This window comes from Apis cerana, linkage group LG12 (assembly GCF_029169275.1).
Source record: "Apis cerana isolate GH-2021 linkage group LG12, AcerK_1.0, whole genome shotgun sequence".
NCBI lineage: Eukaryota > Metazoa > Arthropoda > Insecta > Hymenoptera > Apidae > Apis > Apis cerana.
The window spans coordinates 3,880,948-3,903,132 of NC_083863.1; the positions used below are offsets into that span (position 1 = coordinate 3,880,948).

Consider the following 22,185-nt stretch of genomic DNA (forward strand, 5'->3'; position numbering starts at 1 on the left):
AAATCGCTACTAAACTCTAAGCATACGGTATGTGTACGTGTTTGTACGTGTGTACTTGTATGTATTTGTGTGTTTTATGTATTTTTTTTCTTATTTGTAAGTGTGCGTGTTGTGTATATGTGTACATGGTTTCTCATCGCTCAAAAGCACACCCGCGTTTTCGTTTCTTCTTTTTATTTTATTTCTTAATTAATCCACGTTGATTTCATCGTTTCCGCATTTCAGTCGATTATTCGAAATCGAAATTCACACCGATCGATGCTTGGCATTTTATCATTTGTCACACTTCTCTTTTTTTGTCGCCTTTAAACGTAATAACGAGAACTAAAAAACATGGAGTAAAAAAAAGAACAATAAAAATAATATAATATAATATAATAATAATAATAATATTAATAATAATAGTAATAATAAGTTACATCATCGTTCACAATACGTACATATATGACATAAAACGAAGATCACTCTTCGAAGTTAATTAATTTTTTTTTGCGAATTTTCACGTTTCACATTTTATTCGCTCGCTATTAATTGATTTTATTACTCTTTTTTTTTTTTTAACATAAGTTTTGAAATCGCGAATGAAATTTTTTTCCATTTTATTCATCATTGCTTCGCTATTCCTTTCGCTCGTTCGGCTTTTTTGGCGCGATTAAAATTGGCGAAAGGCAGTAAAACGCTTTACAAGAGCAAATATATATATATATATATATATTTATATATATATATATTCATTATAAAACTTACATCTTAAACTTATGATCATCTATTTTTATTAAATCGTCAATATATTTTTTTCTTCATCATTCATCATTTTCTTTTTTTTTTTTTTATTTCATTTAATCTCGCATAAATAAATATTCATAAATACATTTTTTCGGTATCGACGCATGTTCTCTCAATGGATCATTTCGAGCCTCTCTCGTCTTCTCTTCCTGTATTTTCATTTTTTGTTTTGTCCTTTTGCAATAATTGATTTTTTTCTATTTTATGAGCTTTCGAAACATTTTAATTATAATTAAGATTATAATATAAGAAAGAGAGAAAGAGAGATAATATTTCTTATCATAAATCGTTAGATATAAGCGATCGTATATAAAGTTCAACTCGATTTTAGATGAAACAATAAGAAAAAAAAATTAATTTTTATTTTTTTTACTGTATTTTTGCTATAATTTTTTTAATTATAATTTTTTGTTCGTTTGAGTTCTTTTATTTATTGATTAACTATTATTGTTTTGAGAAAAGATCCATTGAGATAATCTTCTGATCTGTGTCGAGGCCCGAATTTCGATTTAAAATTCTTTTTCTTTTTTTTTTTCTGGGTTCATTATCCAAAAATATATATACACATATATAACGGGTGTATACGTAGCGCTATGCCCTATTTCGGGGGACCCAGAGGATATCCTTTTGATATTAAAGTGCAAAAATTGTGAGCGATGATTTTTTTTTATTATTTTCGCTTTTCGATTGAGTTCTTTCGATTTTATTTATCTCTTTTTTTTTTAATAATGTTAAATAATCTGTACGCAAGAACTCATGTACATTTGTTTATACATGTATATATATAAGATAAATATAAATACGCAATGGATATCTCACGATTTTCGCACTTTAAGTATAATATGCTCATTACATTCTATCATTTTATTTATTTTTTTTCTTTCATTCGCCTTCCTTTCATTCTCTGTCTAACTGCGCATTACAAAGTATTATTTATCGTTTAATTAATCATTACTTTAATTCATTTTATTTTTTTATTTTATTTTATCAATTCTTATCAATCAATTACCTATTGTATTCTGGCTTCATAAGGCGGACATGTGGTTTTATTAGATTTTTATTCATTTTTGTTTTATTATTATTATTATTATTATTATTATTATTATTATTATTATTATTATTATTATTATTATTATTATTATTATTATTATTATTATTATTATTATTATTATTATTATTATTATTCATCTCACAAGACAGATATACATCAAGTATATTTGTTGCAATTAATATTTATCTGTTTGCTTCTTTGTAATTTGTTTTGCATTTATTATTACATCTATTATGTTACGCTTGCTATAAACTATTTAAAAAATTTGTTCTCCTTCGTTTAGCTTCAACTCCCCCCATCCCCTCTTATATTTAATCTCTACACACTCTCATCATATTTTCTCCGCTTCCTCTTTTTTTTTTTTTGTAAATTTTTTTATAGATTTTTTCGTACAAAACAAAATGGCATCTTTTTGGTATTGGAAGAAAAAATACAGTTTTCAACCTCTTTCTTTCTTTTTCTTTTTTTTTTCTCTCATTCCGTCTCGTTCGTACACCACGTAATCGAATTGAATGCCACGTGATCGACGCTAAACTCCATTTTCCCTTTTAATCTCTTCTCCTTCCGAAAGAAGAAAAGTAAAAAAATTGGCAATAAACTCGTTCGCGTGCGTCACGTTCATTTTTATTCCGTTCTCGCTGCAACATGACAATCATTGAATACATTAATGATTCTTTCTCTGTTACGCCTTAATTATTACCGCATTAATACTATTTTGGCATCGTGACGATACAATTTCCTTCTCGCATCTTATACACAAAAGAACAGCAACAATAACCAGTTCATTTTCTTTTTCCACTTCCATCTCATTTCATCGATTGCAATTACAGTTCGTCATTACAGTATGATTTTTACTTTAATAACAGTTTTCTCTTCAAAAGAAAAAAAAAAAAAAATCCTGCGACGAAATCTGTCCTTTTTTTTTTATCTTTTCAATTTTCTTGCCTTTTTATTTTCTAAACATTCTTTGTATCCTATTCACGCACGCAACTGAGCATCATTCGGAAGTCGACGAGAGAAAAATCTTGCCTGTGCGCCTCGTGCGTCCTAAGTGAATCCATGGATCGCGATCGAGGAAAGAAACGTGTGCAAATGTGAAAGGAACAGGCGCGCTATGAACGATGGTTCTTCCCCGGCTAACGATCGCTCCCGATATTTACAAACGAAAGAAAAATTATTTTTTCGTTACAATATAATAATAAAATTAATAATAAAAATTAAATATAATATAAATCATTATATAGTCACTGGTTTCATTATCATCCTTAATTATTAGATGTTTAAAATTCATCTAATTTAAAATATCTATAATTCATTCGTTTACAATAATATACGAATAATTGTCTATAAGAGATCTATATAAAATCGGTAGATTACAATCGAAAGAATAAATCTTAAAAAATCTTAATCTCGATTAATTTCATTAAACGATTTTTCTTTGTTCAATTACATTCACAATTTCATTATTCATTTTCTCTCGCATTACTTCCGATTTTATTGTATTTTTATATTTTTTATATAATTTTTAATATATATATATATATATTTTTTCAAACATACATAATTAATCAAACTCTAATCGTCGTATGAGCGTTCGAAAGCATTGAAGAACCATTTCCACAACGAAATTGAACGTGAACAATTTTCAACGACAAACGACGCAGATGAAGAAAAATAAGAAATTATCGTTGAAGATAATTCACATGTATCGTTGGTAAATCGTTCGCAAGAAACAAGAAGAGTGTTGCGATCGAAACGTTTGCTCGCAAGAAAGAAATAGATGACGAAAAATCTTATTTCTTTTTATATATATATATAGAATGATCTTTTAAAATGTTTAAAAAAATAGAAACATGTTTTTGCAATTTCAGCGAGAACTTTTGTGTATCTTACTATTTTCCTTCGTAAAATGTTTAATTGACTGGTTGAGATCGACTCTCAATCTTGGGGAACCTAATCGAAAAATAGTCTCTGACGATTGAACATTAATTTTTCTATTTGATATTTTTGCTTTAAAATTTATACTTTGCTTTGTAAAACTCCGGAGTCGTGCGTAAAAACGGAGGAACGATTATACTTTTAGCGTAATAAAGTTCGTCATACATCGGTGAAACAGAGGATGATATCAGAACATAAAGTGTGAAAAATGAATCCATTAAGAAAAGAAGAAAATATATAAAGGACGACTAGCGTTTAAAAGACATGCAAGCTCATCATCGATGACGCTGTTTCTGCTCGTGTTGAACAATCTTTTTCTTTCTAAAAAAAAGAATAGAGAGAATACAAACGAAGAAAAGAAATTTAAAACGAAAGATATAAAAATATATAGCGAAGAAAGAAAAGAGTTGATGCACATCCTCGACACTAATTCGATCGTTCGGTGTCACGAAAGAAAAATTATATATATATATATATATAAAAAAAAAAAAAGAAAAAGAAAAGAAAAACGAATGAAGGATAAGTGACAAAAGAAAAAAGAAGATAGAAGAGCTAAAAAAAGATACGATAATAAAAATACAATAGAACAACGCGTTTTGTTAAAACTTAATTAATAAATAATCGATTAAATTAGATTATATTACTAATTATTACTGTTTGCCGCTAATAATTATTATTACTACTACATTATGATAATAATGAATGATAATATATTAATGATTCTTATAATACTCCGATGGGTGAGGGTTGGACGCGTCTTTTTACCTCCCTTCTACCTCTTTCTATAGTAATCACCTCTCTGTCGATTATCGTTACGATCCATCGACCTCGAACAACCACGATTTCCTCCCCTTCCTTGATCCACTTTTCGATTCTTAAATTTCAACGCGTACACATGAATCGCGAGGACCGTGCCTCCGGTCTCTCCGGTGCTTCTTTTCTCCCTGGCTAGTATGTTCGTGCATCGAAACTTCGAAAAGCAAGGAACCGTTTATTCGTGAACCAATTAAACGAATTAATACGTGATCATGATCATCGTCATTCTTATCATCAGATTAAAATAATAATCCCACTTGACTTCGCTGTTTCTTTTAATTCTTTCAATATTAGAAAGACTCTTTCTTTTTTACACCTCTGCCTCCTTCTTTCCCCTAGTCCATTAACCCGACTCTATGACTCTATCTCCGATTTTCGTGTCAATTTATCGATTCAACTATGAACGGTCGATAAAAGAGATAAAAACAACACGGTTGGAAAGAAAAATAGTGGGAAGTGGCGATTAACGTTTCGAGGTAGTTATATATGTATCTGTGTGTGAAGAAAGTAGGATTAATTCGCACGACATGTGTAATTAACGGATTACTTTTTTTTTCTTTTTTCCTCTTATCTTTTTTATCTTTTCCTTTTTTTGGCTCTCTGACTCGCCCTCGAACACTGGCACTTATTACAATATCGAACCTTATCGAACTATTGCGAACTACCGCGAAACTTTTTGAATCTCTGTGAGCGTGTCTTTTTCTCGCCCGAGAAGATCATCCCCCGAGAGGCTCGTATATTAGGATCCTTGGGATCCAAAATGATGGATTGATGATGGATTGAAAATCGCGATCATAGACTCTAAAGGCCTTAGAAAAATGAATATTAATAATAATAATAATAATAATAATAATAATAATAAAAAAAAGAGAAACAGTTGGAAGAACGTAGCTAACCGAAGAAGACGGCACCACGACGATTGACGCGTTTCCTTCCCGTTGATAGTTCGATATTCTAATTAAAAAAATTATTTCACGAGCTCTCATGTATACGATGTATATATTTGTGTATGTTTGTACTGATACCGATCCGAGAATTGATATTAAATAATATTATATAGCAATCCATATCGTATGTGTATGTGTGTATGTGTGTGTATGTGTGTGTGTGCGTGTCTGTGTGTGTATGTGCCTCTCCGTTGGATCGTTGTTACTCGAATCTTTTTAACGTGGTGATACGATTAAAGGATAAAGCTATGGATGCAAGCACGTGCAAGTGAATTACGAAATAAATACGATGATTAACAAGCACAATGTACAGATAGGCGAAGAGAACGAAAAAAAATTATAGATAATAGTGTGTTTATTAAGAGAGAAAAAGGAAAAAAATAAGAGCAAGAGAGAGAGAGAGAGAGAGAGAGAGAGAGAGAGAGAGAGAGAGAGAGAGAGCAGATAAAAGAAAAGGATTAAACATTGATATTTACCGTTTAATTAATTAGCTTAAAAACTTGAGATCATTTTTCATGTCTGTATATGTTATTATACTGGTGTATATGTGTAATGTCTAAGTGCGAGCTCCACTTTCCCATTTGGAGCATGATATTGTGCAGATGATTTTACAAAGGATCGATTTGAAACTATATGTATATCTATATCATCGTTCGATGTTTTGGATAGGTTGGATAGATTGAATAAAATCTTACGATGGCGCCGATTAATCGATTTTGTTCCAGCGTGATGTATGTGTCCAGTATGAGCATGTGTGTGTGTGTATATATATATATATATCATATATATATATATATATATATATATATGACGATGATGATACAACAACAACAACAACAACGGGGTACGTGTGGTACAAAAGGAGAACGTGCAGAAAAATAAACGATAGATCGATTCTTCGATGCGAAAGTGATCTAGTTTTGTATAAAAAAAAGAAAAGGATCGTAATAGGCACGCATGTATTGTTACCATACATGTTTGCCATTTTGCATATGCCATGTGTTAAAAAAAATCATTTATCATGCCTAGGTATGGACTAGTTAAATATGATTACAATTGTCTACTAAATAATTACGAGATAGTTAAAAAAAAAAAATGTACAATTGGATACGTTTCATTTCATTCTTTCTTAATCTTTCATTATTTGTTTATATCGTTTTTTCTCCTTTTGTCTTTTTTTTTCATACTTTTACTCTCCATTCATTCCATCCTAAATCGTATAACGTATCAAAGTTTATTTTTTCTCGGCTATCAAACGAATATGATCGATCGCTATCGGTTTTACGTGTGCTGTATTCTTAATCCAATTACCATGAAAATCAGCCTCGATTGCGATCAGTGTTTCTCTAAGCGCATGACACGTCTCTTTCGATTAGTCGCGTCTCGTAATTCTTTTTTTCATCTTTAACTTTGAACAGTGTGTCGGATACTATACAGCGCCATATCTGCCGATCTTATGCTCTTTTTACGTTCGCTCACAACGTTCTATCGTGATTCGCGTAAAAGATCGATATAAAAAGGGAAGCCCCGATTAGAATTGAATCCTGTGATGAAACGTCTGTGTTGCGAACTCTTCATCGTTTATTATGTTATCCTTTCTCTTGCTCCTCCTTGCCCCTTCCCTCCCGTTTATTACGTTTATTATATTCTCCGAAAAAACGTGAAATAGAAAAATGGCAGTGCAAACGTGTTGTTTTCTTTTTCTTCTTGTTTTTTTTTTTTTTTCAGTAACAAGTATAACACATTTAGGACAATGACGATATAATAATTACGATAGAAATTTCCTCGTAATAACGGTTTGTCATTTTCCTTATTTGATCCCTTTATGAAATGTTAACTACCTGTTGCTTGTATGTTTTCCTTGTTCCCGTGATTCGATTCAGCTTCTTCACGTTGACGTTGCACGACACGTCACGCAAACGGTGCCGCTAGGCTAAGCGATGCGCGCGCCATCTGAATCCCATTGTTTCACTCGATCAGCCCGACGAGATTGCTCGATCGATACTTGGCACGGTTCTTGGTCATCGATGGCTGGAACCGCACCTGTTGACGATCACTCATCCAATGGCACCTCCCTCTTGATATGGGCCAGTTATCATGCACGGATGCATGGGAAAGAGAGTGGTCCAAGTCATTGTCGTGTAAGTGGGCGATCTCATCATGAATTGAGAGCTAGGAACGCTAGGTATGTACGGGAGCGGAGTGGATTTCTCGCTGATCGTCGCGCTTGCTGGACTGGTTGGAGTCGATGGGGTGGACAGTGGTTGCGAATTAGTCGATGAATTCGTGGTGGTAGTGGTATTGGTGGTCGTAACGCCCAACTTGCGGAGTCGCATTTTCTCTTCCCATTCGTCCCAACCGTGCCTCGCCCGGTTCAGATTACGATGTTGATAGAAGACCAGACTGATTCTGGTCGGATTGAGACGATTAGGCTTTTTGAGAGCTGTGGTGGCGTGCATTTCGTGTTTCGCGCACTCGAACAACACGCTACCATGGCTCAACGCGATGGCAACTCCACCCATCTGCGAATCCTTGAAGCACTCTTCGTTGTCGGAATAATCGGCCACTTCTCCGAGCGGTTCCGCCTTTGGCGGAGGTTCTGGTAACACCGGGAAATAAGATGGTGGTCCGTAAATATCCCATCGAGGAGTGTCCCACCTTGCCCAGCCAGGATTCAGACTTTGATACGGAGGCACCCCTTGATAGGGATATTGGGGCGAAGGGAAGCAGGCTTCTCTCTTTGGCTGTTGATACAATTGAGGTGGATATTCTGATGTTTGGGGATGGGGATAAGGTTGATGGTAATTATAGCCCTCCCAAGAATTGGAATAAGGTTTGTCGAAGACGGGATACGTTGGATATAGTCCATATTGGGGAAAGGAAGCGTGAGGATGTCCCAAGCCTGGCATTCCGTGGAAGTCTTGAACCTGCTTCATCTCCTCTGCCCATGGGAAGCAATTCGAGTTTGGATTCGTCATGTTCTGCCTAGGATCGTGGAAATTCTCTCTTGTCTTGTCCTCCGTCCACTCTGATCTTCGTATCTGGTTATTCTGATGCATCGTTCCGTTATTTTGTATTGTATTGTTGCTCGGACTGTCCGCGTAGATACCGTTTCGTATCGGCTCCTGAGGCTTGAGAAACGTTCTATTGGAAGAATTTTGATATGTACTGTCCGTGTTTGGATTCTGGCCTGCAGCTGTCCTTGATGGTGGCCTACCCTTTGGCACTCTAAATGGAGAGGGATCAGAGGGTGTTTCCCAACAAGGTGGCTTCGATTGGTCCGGATGTGGTACTCTGTCGTTCCAATTGAATGTTTTTTGATGATCTATGGATTGTTGGTGATTCCTTTCGGAATTGATTTGATCGTTGTAGACTTGTTGTTGATCGTAAGGTTTGTTTTGGTCGGGATACCAGGAACCAAGCATGTTCCAACCACCAACTTGATCGGAAGGTGCTGGTGACATCTGATTTATCCCTGGTGTCTTTTGTTCGTGACTCTTATACATACGATATTTTCTTTGATCTATGGAGCCTAAATTTTGAGTACCGTTTGGTGGATTGCTTGAAGAAAGATGAGACGAGGTGTGTAGTAATAAGTCCGAATTCGTCGTACCGAATTCCTTATGACTAGTATTGCTCATACAAGAGGAGACCGATAAGCCGGAAAACATGTCCATATTTGTCTCGTGAGGCCCCTGATACGGAAGATTTCTACTCGATTGTACATGGTGAGAGGGATGATAGTGGCCTTGTATTCTGTTCATAAACGGTTGCTCGATTTGTGATTTTTGAACCTCTAAGTAGTTCTGTGTAGTGGAGTACTTTTGTTGACTAGAATCCTGTGCAGGTTTGGAGTATGGTAATTTCGATTGTTCGCAGCTCCCTCCAACGTTTCGTATATTATTTATATTGTGCAATTGATGATGATTCGTTCGATTGAGTGCACTCCTTTGGTCCAAATGAGCTGGAAAATTTATACAGTTTGTTTTTGGAGATGCGCTACTCTGTCTGGTGTCGTACATGTTCGGATAACTTCTGGAAGTGGGAAGTGGATGACTATAACCTGTGTCTGAATACACAGAACTTCTTGGCGAGGCGTTTTTCTGATCCTGAAGCGTAGGTGGACATCCTCTAGGAGACATCGAGTAACCGATATCTCCTGGTGTTGCCGTATGAGTGCTCCTTGGTGAAATTGGATGAGTTCTTGGCGAGTGTGAGTAATAATTTCTTGGCGAGTCCATTGTGGAATTGGGTAAATTTCGCGATCCTGGTCGATGCTCATCTTGAGAAACGGTGCTTCTAGGTCTGATGTCGTCCAAGCTCGTGCTATCTGGATCAACTTTTGCATCTCTGTCGAGACCACCAAACGAATACTCTCTCCACGGATTCAACCAATTATTTTTTCGCTGATCGAGCCAACCGTTTCTACTCCATTGCTGTTCGTTCTGGTAACCCCATCCTTGAGGATACATGGACACTGGGCTATCTAAAACGGTAGAGGACACTTGGGAGCTTTGTAATTGGGCGTCCATTCCTTCAAACATGGACGCCATTTCCAAGGATAGTTGCGTGTCCCTCATTTGCGGTCTGATTAACTCTTGGTGTCCTGGTATTTGACGTCCTGACTCTGTTATCTTTTCATTAGCATTTTTGGAACTGTCCTTCTTGCTGCTAATAGTGTCCGGTTCGTCTTCCTTTCTTTTCTTACCGTGCCTTCGACAGGGTTGCAGTGGAACCGATCGAACTCTCACTTCGCAGGGATATCTGTGAAACGTATATATATTATTGCTGCTCATAAAGTGGAACTATTACGAATAAAAAAAGCAAATCTTTTACTTTGTCAAAACTTCTACAGCTCCGGCGCGAACCTTCTCATCCTGTCCCTCCTTTGACCCATACTCATCCGTAGTATCCATGATATAAAGAGGAAGTACGTGTAATTGTTCGTCTTCAGGTTTCGACAAGGTTCGATGTTTTGTCATGGTAACTACCTATGAGACACATAGAGATAGTACTTTATCTCTTTATCTGTCTTATCTCTTTATCTTTATCTGTTTATATTATTAATTGAAAGTAACAATCAAGATTTTATAACTTACCACGGTGCATCCGTTGTTCATGTTGTGAAGATCGCGATGAGAATGCGCACAAAAATCTATACACGCTGTAACACCGGAAAATGGTCGGCCGGGCTTAAATCCTAAACGACATTCGCTCGCTTCCCGCTCGAATTGTGTTTGATTGTTGAACGCTTCTGGTGCAAGGCTGAGGTACAAGGGTGATAAAAGTGTTGCTAGGACGTGCATTCTTTCTTCTACTTCTTGCTCCTAGAAGAGGAAAAAAGAAGAATTTAATCTTTAAGATTAACTGATAGAAAATAAATATGGGATGAAATAAGAAAAATAACAAAATAATACAAAATAAAATTAATTAAACGAAAATTATCTCACCTCTGATCTTACTGACAATCGAAATTTTCGGACGGTTTTGCTTCTGGCGTATTTGCAACCATTATAATACATAGACCAGGAACATCCAAAGGAAAAGCTTGCACCGCAAGTTTCGGGATCGAGACCCTGGCAAGCGCAGGTTCTCGGTTCATTCGTTCCACATCGTCTGGTCGTGGGAAGACCGAATCGATTCAGCTTGTGACTCAATAAGGAATATATCCGATCGGCCTCGTGCGTGGGCACACCTTCCCAGGCGACCATGGCCACGACGATCCAGGCTGTTGGACACTTGTGTCCTTGCCGGTGTTTCACTATGGTCAGGATCTTCTCTTCCAGACCAGATCGTCGAAGTATCTAGCGAATCACTGATATTACAATCCCATCACCAAAGCAGTACAGAGATATCTTAACGGACGATTCAAAGCGATCGACTGCAACGTTTGGATAAAATAGAATTTAAAAAAAAAAATATATATGTACATATGATGATTCGCTTTGATTTTAATCTAAGAAAAGAATAATAAGAATAAGAAGGATATATACAAATGATTCATGAAAATATTCGAATATAATCTGATTTTATTGAAAATTTGTTATTAATATTTTTCCTTTCATCTTTCTTTATAGCTTGATAGAGAATTAAATTCACTTTTTAATTTAAAATTTTTAAAATCTACTCGACACCATTAGAAAGTTATATTTAAAGAAACGAAAAATTCATTGAAACTCTTCCTAATTTCATCTCCTTAAAATAACATCTCGGTAAGAAAGAAATTGCTTCATGTAATTCATTGTACTCTGTGCAATCACTGTGAAATTGTTCATCAACATTTTCAATCAAAAGATAAAAAAATATTCGAATATTTTTTTGAATCACTAAAGATACATTGTAACATGCTTACCCACTTAGCCATCGGACATCCCTGAGTAGTTTTGCCCTCCTTTCCGGTGTAGATGACCTTTTCGAATCTAATGGCGTTTCCCTTAAGGCCGGTTCTTCTTTCAAGATCGTTCCGTAGATCAGGCAGGCTTGCAGCCGCCCCGAGATGAGTGTAGTACGAACCGGGCTCTGGCGGACCTTGTGGTTGAACCTCATTTTACTTACGAAACTGGACGTTTCAACGGAAAGGAAGCAACAGAAGCGGAAACATTTATGCCACGTATGTAGTAGGTATGCCCCCTGGGAAAGGGGGGTAAGTTAGGTACGTGCATTCTTCTTTGGGTCACTGAATCAAGGCTTGGTGTATTTTTGTTGGCCGATAATATTAGTAGTAGTGGTAGTAGTAGTAGTAGTAGTAGTAGTAATAGTAGTAGTAGTAGTAATAGTAGTAGTAATAGTAGTAGTAGTAGTAGTAGTAGTAATAGTAGTAGTAGTATAATTTATTTTTCTTTAAGAGAATTATTCTTTACTTTTCGTGTGAACCCGTGACAATCGTGGTTAGTGTGTTCTCTCGATGTTAGTGTCGTGCTGAATACACAATAGCAACTCACATTTGTCGGCTGGGAAGCAGTTGCAGTCCGGCACTTCGCTCCTCACATTGTTCTTCAGTTTCTCCAAATGATCTTGCAATTTTGTTGTCGATGGAGCACCACCGTTACGCGGGCTCTGTGGACCTTCGTTCTTTACGTCGGACTTGTCTGCCGCGTCGGCCAATATCTCATCCCTTGTTTGCAAGCCTTGGCAACAACCCTCTCGCAAGTGTTCGGGGGTCGGTTGTTCGGTACCGCCTCTTCGACAACACCATGAACCAACACCCGGCGACACTTTGGCGGGCCCGCCATCCCCTCGAAACTTATAATTATTGCCTTCCTGCGATTTTTGATCCGGCTCGCTCTTGATCGCCTTCGAAGTGCAATCATCGTTCCTCGACGTCGCTGTTGAGGACGGGACGCAGTCAGAACTGGAGCACCCGTACTCCCCGACGTTCTCTTGCTTAATACTCTGAGAGGAGTCGCAATTGGTATTGTTCTCCAGCTCGGTAGACGCTACTTTTTCGCTACTTTCTGGATAATTAATGGTATCGTTCTCGTTCATCAATGTGACTCGAGGCGTTTCTGGAAAAGTAACATCGTTCTTCGTCTCGTTCTTCTCACTGTTCGTGCTGTTGCTACACGGTTCGAACGTTCTTTCGTGAATCTGCTGATCTATGCATAATCTTCTCTGAAATGATTTATCATCGGTGCACTGATTGTCGTGGCTCTTATTTTCTTCCTTCCATAACTGTCGATGCTCGTGTTCCTGTTGCGATTGTTGATGATAGAGTGATGATTGTTGTTGTTGTTGTTGTTGTTGTTGCTGCTGTTGTTGCTGCTGCTGCTGTTGATGCTGCTGCTGCTCGTGTTTCTCCAGCACGGTTTTTTCTTCTGAACCAAATTTCATAAAACTTTCTATAACCGTCATCCCGTTGTCCGGTAACACGGTACCGTTGCTCAACGCGTTGTTACCTCCCCCTGACCATTCCCATAAGCCACCACCGTCGGGCAAACTATCGACCCGAGGGTGGTGGCTATGCAATAAAAAATTACCGGTCAGAGATTCGTTGGATTGCGCCATTGAGATCATGTTCGACTGATTCAAATACTGGTCCGTCTGTTTCTCTTGCAATTTGTCTGTACTATCATGCGTGTCTCGTATCCGATCTTCCGTGTGATACTCGCCGTTGGACCCACTATTGCTATTCACGTGCTGAGACTGCATTTGATGATGCATACCGTGATGTTGCTGTTGTTCTTGATGGCCTATTTGATGTTGAGACTGCTGTTGCGATTGCTGCTGTTGTTGAAGCTGTTGATGCTGATGCTGCAGCTGTTGCTGTTGCTGTTGCTGTTGTTGTTGTTGTTGCTTGTTCAGGATCATGGATTTCAGTCGGCTATTCAAATTCACGCGATTCGATTGAGCAAATACGTTACTCTCCTGAGCATCTTGATTATCCGAGAATCCGTTCGGTTTCCCGGTATCCGTCGTTTGTTGCTGCCAAAGCACTCTTTCTCCGGAGTTCTGCATATCCTGTTTCGTGGTTTGTTGGCCCCAAGTAGGTTGATTCTCGATCACCGAATTCGGCGACCAGGATATCTGATTTTCCATTTTGCTCTCTTGCGTCGGTGGTTGAGGTTGCCACGAGCCCGGTTGATGGCCAGGCGTTCTCCTCGGACTAGGCTGTGAATCTGGCCATTGTTGTTGGGGTTGCTGACTACTATCGCTCTTTATACTATTCGGGGACCAATTCGGTTGACTAGTTGGCGTATCTGGCCAGGACATCTGATTAGACGGAGTAAGTCTGGGATTCTTCTCGAGCTTCGTCTGTTGCGACCATTGTTGTTGTTGCTGCTGTTGCTGTTGCTGTTGCTGCTGTTGGGACTGCGCTCCGGGCTGCGACATTTGCTGGCCAGATGGTGTCAGCCTTGGATTCTGTTGGCTCGAGTTTTGCTGCATCTCTGGGCTGCTTTGCTGCCAATTGTGTTGACCGGAGGGCGTCATCCGGGCGTTCTGGTGAGACGGATTCTGCTGATGGTCCGACAACTTGGGCGAATGCTGTAGCCAGCCTTGGTGCTGGTGCTGTTGTTGTTGACTAGATGGTGTCAATCTTGGATTCTGCGCGTCCCTCAGCTTTGGACTCTGTCGCGACCAATTTCCCTGAGTTTGTTGCTGCTGACTATTGTCCGTATTGTCTGTCCACGATTGTGGAGTATGCGGGGTTTCTTTCACGCTACCATTTTCCCAGCTCATATGACTGGCTGGCCGAGGTAGCTCCTGCTGTCCCTGCATCTGCATACCTTGCTGTGACTCTTGCCCCTTCATGCTGTTAGCCTGCATACTCGGTTGTTGTTGCTGCTGCTGCTGCGAAGGGGGCTTCTGTTGTTGCTGATGCTGTTGCTGCTGTTGCAACGTTCCATCCGACCAGCTCATATTGTTGTTCATCTTCGTACCGGTACTGGTGTCGGACCATAAGTGGCGTTGGCCGTCAGGTACCGAATGCTGCCGTTGCAAGTGCTGTTGCTGATGTTGTTGCTGGGCCACTTGCTGCGGCTGCCACTGGTTCTGTACTTGTTGCTGACCCATTTCCACGTAGCCTGGATATCCGTTAGAGTTGTGTAAACTCTGTGGGCCCGGTTGAAGTGGATACCCAGGCATCTCGTTTCCCGACACGTTACTGGCCGTGATCGTCGCGAATCCCTTCACCTGTGTATCTGTCGGCGGTTGTTGCGGTTGCGACTGTGGTTGCTGGGAGGCCTGCTGCTGTTGCTGGTTGTCCATGTGTACGGAACTGCTACGACTCGTGGGAGTGGTTGAAGGCGGCGGTGCCATCGTCACGTCCTGGAAAAACGCATCATTCCATCTATAACTTAAAAATCGTGGAAGATGTAAATTACTATTGATTACTGGAATATTTTAAACTTTGTTAAATCATAGAAATAAATCAATCTACTATTTATTTAATGTATTTCATTCAAATATTTCTTATGTTTTTTTGATACGTGTGTTAAAAATTTATAGGTATATATAGCTATATATAATGTTATCATTCAATCATAAATAATTATTTTGTAGTTCGATATTCTTTCTCGTTTACCGACATATATTTTCACTCATTTATTTTAATATACACAAATATTTTTTTCAAGAAAATTATCTTATATCTAAACGCTACTTTATAAAAAATAACGCTTTCTTTATAAAAAGAAATTTATTGTAAAGAGTGATCCTACAAAAGTAATTTAATGAAGATACATAATCAACGCAATATTTCATTTATTCAAGATATAATATATTATGTTAACCGCATAGATAGATGATCATTACGAATGGATATATATTTTTCTATCTTCCTTGACTTTTGGTATTATCTGAAATTCAATATACCGTCGGTCGTATGAGGGAAGGTAGGCGAACGAAAACACTTTTAATTAAAAGCGATTCATTTCGAATTGTACCTGTTGTTGGTAACCATTGACGTAATCCTGCCTTTCATAACCAACTGATTGGGTTGCAGTAGCAGCAGGATCCATGAATTGACCGTTTAGTGGCCTCTGAGTTGTCGATGGTACGGTTTGCGGGGCGACTGGTGGTAAGGGCGAGGGTTGCCCCGTGATTGTGTATTGTCCCGTCGCCCCGGCACGTTGAAATGCCGATTGATCCGTAGTAATGAAAGTCTGTTGTTGATATGCGACTGTAATCAGAAAATTTGCGTGCTGATTCCGCAGAAATGGATGGTTAATCCGCGGGACAAAGGGTGGTTGCGCACCTCGCATTCCACGATCGCTTCATTTTCGCGAGAAATTCTGAATCGTCGGTTTTTTTTCTTTTTCTTTCTTTTTTTTTTCACACACACGCGACAGATATTATTTTCACCGACGCATCTTTCTTTGAAATTTTAAAATTAGCATCGAGAATAGGGAATATTTTACATCCTATGACGTATATATTTTATAATAATCGCGAAATATAAATAACCTATCGATCGATATATTAAAAAAAATAGGTTGACAGTTAGTCGAATAAATATATATCTTCCTCGTTTTTAACGAAATACGCGAGAGTGAAAGAACGATTGGAAGAAATCGTCGAATATCGAGCGAGGAGATTCGTGAATTTGTCGAAATCCAATCGTTCTTCAATTACCTGGTTGTGGATGGTACGGTGCGGCGGCGGAATATTGGGTATGATACCTCAGCTCTTCGAGCTGATTCGGAGCCGGAATTTGTTGAATGAACTGCTGAGGTGGCCATGGAGCTGCTGACGTTTCAACCGCAACTGCCCCCACGGGAGCAACTCCCTGGTGCCAAACAGTATTCCCAAAGCCAGCTGCTGGTCGGAAGCCGGCGCCAGAATCACCGTAGAATGGCATCACTCCGGGTGACTGTAACAACACGAAACGTAACTTTAGTTTCACCCTGAACCGGCCTCTTCACATACATTTTTAATATCTCACGTATTTTATATTTTATAAATTTTCTGGAAAGAAAATATACACTTATAGGATATCGAATAAAAATTTGAGACGTATACGCTATTTGGAATTATTTTGCAATATTTTTTAATATTATTTTTACATTTATAATAATATTGACAAGGATTAAATTTTGGCTCGTGATTCATTCTTCTAGGACGTTATTATGATTTATACTTTTTTTTTTTATAGAGTTTGATTTAAAAGGCGTAAAAAGAAATGAATAAATTATGTCTTTTGATCATTTATATATACACGTATTTATGCAGAAAAAGATAAAAATTTGCATTTATAATAATAACTGTATCTTCTAGAAAATATTTAAAAATCCTGAATATTTCTAACGGTGATTGTTATAAAAATTCCTTATATACATATTGTTGGAATCAATTATAGCATTAAATAGATAGAATATAAAAATAAAAAGAATAATTTTTTTTATTTAATATTACTTAATATCATAAAACTACGAAATTGCTAGCCGAATTGATTGATTTCAAATTTTTTTTATTTGCAATTATCTATTAAAAATATTCTTACAAATTTAATACATTGATTTTTTCAGAAATATAATTGTAATTTTTTACTTCTGTATACATATATGTATAATAAATCGATAATTCGACATTTTCGATAAAATAACAAAAAAAAAAAAGAGAAAAATAGAAGATTTATTATAAGTTAAAAAGAATTACAAAAGTCAGAGGAGAGTTGATAGTCACTGTTGGCCACATAGTGGAAGAATAACCATTCATCCAGCGATGGTTCCTTAACTATTCGCAACGCAGTGATTCTCAACTATTTCTCAACAAGCAACTATCACTAGAGATACACACGATTCTGATGAAGTATTCAACGCTCATCACGAAAGTAAATGCAATTTGTACACGTTCCACGACCCAATTAAATAAAGATCTCGAGGCAAAGCGATAATAAAGCCATTAATCATCCGTTGTGAGGTGGTTGTTCGCGTGGTCCGCGGCCACCATCGCGGTCTACCATTATTTCCTGCATGCCTTCGCGCGGTCTCATGGTCAAAAGTCGCTTCTCTCGACCTCCCGCTGCTCGTAAAGCTATCAATCTCGCGAACAAAGAGAGCCATCTAGTCGCGTGACTCGACTCCAACCCCTTTCCGTTTCGACGTGTTTCCGCGTGTCCGTTGGATGCGCTACGGGGAGATCAACGAAATCAAACCTCGTGGAACGCGGGGAATTTCGTGGGGAATTCGTCGATTGTTGAACCGGATCGAGAAAATGCGATGCTTTCTATGGCTATGATAAACGATCGTGGACGGTCTTCTTCCTCCTCCGTGTGCATACGGGCATTTCGTGGTGGAAGATTTGTGAGAGAGTACAATGGAAACGCGTACATATATACGAGCAACTATACCTGCACGATGTAAGTACTTTCGTTTATTTTCGTTCGTGTCCAGCCAGCAATGGCTTTGAGAAGCTTTCAGCGAAACACGTTTATCTTAATTTTTTTTAACCGATGTTGCAATTTCCAGTATAAGTGTATCTTACATAATCCGTTTAAATCGAATAATATTCAAATGTGGAAGGATATTGGCGATATTAAAAAATGTTGAACGACGTATCGAAAGAGAATACAATATAATATATTGTAAGTTTTTCATAAGTTCATTTGGAAAATATTTCAATTTGAATTTCATACAAAACTTATTATATAATAAAAATATCATTAAATTCTTTTACACAGAGAATAAATTGCATCGACTATTAAAATATGTATAATAGTTCTAAGAAAACGAATATGACCTTCACATGTTTTTCACATGTCCAATTAAAAAAGAGCTTACATCACACAAGTTATCGCGCTAACTTTTGTCTGAAACATTTTTTAATCGATAAATGATATTCGAGATTATATCGATTTGGATGAATCATTCCGTATCAATCATTGTCAGAAATTGAACTCCTAACGAAATCTCTATTATCTCGATCCATCTCAAGAGCTGAATCCTCAAGAGTTGTTTCCCGATATCGAAGTTACTCAAATACCTCCCGAGTTTCAAGTTTTTGATTTAAAATTTGCTCAGCCTTTAATCTTGCTCGAGTTCCGTGTTGCGGCCATCGCTACAGCCTTTTACCCAGAGAGAGAGGCACAGAGAGAGAGAGAGAGAGAGAGAGAGAGAGAGAGAGAGAAAGAGAGATTTAGCGATCGTGTGTGCGGTTCGCAAGCGAGATGGTCTCTCGAAGCGAAGAAATAGATGGACGAGGACGGGAAAAGTTGATTGGAAGGGAACGAGGAACTCGAGGAGGAAAAGAGAGAATGCCGATTGAACGAGAGAGGAGCATCGGCGCAAATAGATTGTGGAAAAAAGACAGAGAAGGTACTAAAAAGGAGGAGAGAAAAGAACTGGCAAACTCGCAACCGGACTATAAAACTTCGTACAAAACGAAGGCAAACGAACGATCAGCTTACTCGTCCGTACACCACCGACGAGCTTTGTCATTCTATTTCACTTTCTCCCTCTCGTTTCCCGCCGATCGATTTTGCAAAGAGCCGTGCAGCGCGCTCGCAGAACACGCTCGTTTAAATAAAAGATGTCTCCTCGCGGAGTTCGGGAATTTCTTACCGACCGAGGTTCTTTTACTCTTCTTTTCTTTCTTTTTTTTTTATTTTTGTTTTCATTTCTCTCTTTCTCTCTCTCTCTCTCTCTCTCTTTCTCCCTTTCCTTTCCTTTTTCTTTTTCTTTTTCCCTTCCTCGTTTCTATTCGGTTCCCTTGTTCAACGTTGCCCGGCCGGTTATCACCGTGCAAATGAAATATTCAACGTGACCATTCGCACAGCTGGAGAATTTCTCTTTTCTGTTCTTGACTGGTGTGTAAAGGCTGTTCCAAGGTATTTCGTATGGGATTTGAAGCGTGGGTTTAGGTTCGTGGAAAGGAAGATGAAATTGTTAACAAATGTAACGTGTACGTGCAAACGTATTGGGCGAAGAAATTTAAGGCTTTAATTAGCATATGTATGTACAATACGTATATGCGAGGATTAATCAAAAATACACGGTGTAAGAGTTTTTTTTTTAAAAAAAAATTTTTTAGGACGAGAAAGTACACGGAATATCATTTAGTTTTTTGTTCGGTTTTGAAGATTACGCCATCATTCGATCTCAATCCGTGTTGACTTGCATATCCGAGTTCGATTTTATCTCTTGTGATTTGTTTTCTCTTAGGCTATTTAAAAATTGAAATTGAAATAAATATTAAAAAGTTAAATATAGTTAAATATTAATTAAAATTTAAATATTAATAAAATTAAATATTAAATATAGTAAATATTTAAATATTTAGTTAAAAGTAAAAGATTTTCATTGATATCGTTAGAAATGATTAGTTGATGGAATGAACGATATTTTATATACACTTTCATACTTTAAGATAATCTGTTTTTTATTAAAAATTAAATTATTAAAAATTAATATTTCTTTTTTTATGTATATGTATATAAATGTATCGTACTTTCGAAATTATCATTAATTTTTAAAATGAAAATTTTTATATTCGTTTTGCTATGGATCAAAATTAAGTTGCTTAATAAATATCAATCGATATTTTTATATATCATAACTTTTAAAATTAATTCTAAAATTGATTCTCCAAAAATGTTTCACGAGTATACAGACTTTCGTAATGTGAGGACTCAAATGATTCATACAAATTATGAAAAAAATTTATAGTGTAGAAACGAATATAATATTTTTTTTGCAAATGGATATTTAAAAATCAAATTTGTTTTTTAAATTGAATCATCTATTTTTTAACAAATTAATGAATTACTATTCTTTATAACAAACTAATATTATTATAGCAAAAAATGTAAGTTGTTTAACTTGAATTCCGTAAAACTTATTATATATATAAAAAAAAAAAAAAGAAAAAAGAAACAGGGAAAACATGGATATTTTTCATGCTTTTCTCTTTCATAAAACGATAATAATTTAGAGACTCATCCCGTATTAATATCCCGTACGCGTGAATATGGTTCAAGAAATATTTTTATCGCGCGTTAAACTGTTGGAAATATTCACGTTAAGAGAATTTGTTCCAGTCAGTTGAACGATTGAAATAAAAATGGCATCGCGTGCCACGGTGTCGCCTCGTGTGCATTTCATGTTTATCCGCCACTGCACGCCCGTTACGAATCGTTTTGCGGGTTATTACCCTTGTTAAGCGGCACAGTTCAATTAACTGAGTTACGACGATAATCCTATTGTCGGTAACCAAGGAAGTGAAATATCCTCGGGATATTCGACTATGGAATCGAGCTTTTCTTGACACTGAAATTAAATCGAACCAGATGATTGGTCCCTAGAAAAATGAATCCTAAAAAAAAGGTATTTTGACAATTTGGGAACGAACGATCAATCTGTTAAGTACATTTTTATCAGAGTGATTCATATATTAATCGCAATATTTTTTTTTGGTTATATAAAAAAAGGGAATAATCTTGAAAAGATAACATCTATATAAATTTAGTTTTTCAATTTTTAATACAATTTTGAGTACAGAGAGATTGCGAGAAAATAGAATATAGAAAGTGTGAGAGATGATTTTTAGAAATTAAAACAAAAGTTGATATACAGAGATATAGTTAAAAAGATTTTAAAATTTATTTTGGGTTAGATAAAATTAGATAGCGGTAAAATAAGATACCTCGACGTTCTTATTTCGTCTCGTTTCATTCGTATTTTACATTAAGGAAATTTTTATTATTCAATATCGTTAAAGAAAATGATAATAAAATATATTTTTTGAAAATATAAAAAAACTAATATTAAAATAATTAAACATTAACTAATACAATAATTTTTAATTTCTTAAAAAAAATGTTTTCTCGATTACTTATTCTATTTTCAAAAAATTGTAGATAATTAAATTGTGTATCAAAAATTTTAAGATTTTTTATTTTATTTTTTTTTTATATTTTAAGTATATTTTTTAATTAAATAAGAGATGCTAATCGTTTTAAATTCAGTATTACCAAAGGAAATATAAATTTTATTTAATTTTTAATCATTGTAATTTGCAAAAATTTTATATTTCAATTGAATATTTTAATTTTGCCCTTTACGCGAAAAGATACAAAAATTGTAAGATATTATTTGAATCGAACATAAGAAGATAACAACATTGCATTTTTTGCTTAATTCTTATATTCCTATATAAACTTAAAATAGCTTGTAACTTTTTTTGTAACAATTATCTTTTAAATATGTAACTTTA

General features: G+C 36.4%; 1 protein-coding gene across 7 annotated transcripts in view; it reads right to left on the reverse strand.

The window, feature by feature from the left end:
- Window positions 1–482: 482 nt before the first annotated feature.
- LOC107995534 (methylcytosine dioxygenase TET) overlaps window positions 483–22,185 on the reverse strand; it is a 172,798-nt gene continuing 151,095 nt past the window's right edge. For all 7 annotated transcript variants that reach the window (XM_062083410.1, XM_062083408.1, XM_062083409.1 and 4 more), the window contains 8 exons: window positions 16,609–16,846; window positions 15,921–16,156; window positions 12,480–15,303; window positions 11,891–12,066; window positions 10,989–11,342; window positions 10,638–10,865; window positions 10,375–10,529; window positions 483–10,302 (listed from right to left, as the gene is read on the reverse strand). In XM_062083410.1, coding sequence (XP_061939394.1) covers window positions 7,596–10,302; window positions 10,375–10,529; window positions 10,638–10,865; window positions 10,989–11,342; window positions 11,891–12,066; window positions 12,480–15,303; window positions 15,921–16,156; window positions 16,609–16,846 — 6,918 coding nt within the window. In that variant the 3' untranslated portion in view covers window positions 483–7,595. The remainder of the gene's footprint in view (window positions 10,303–10,374; window positions 10,530–10,637; window positions 10,866–10,988; window positions 11,343–11,890; window positions 12,067–12,479; window positions 15,304–15,920; window positions 16,157–16,608; window positions 16,847–22,185) is intronic.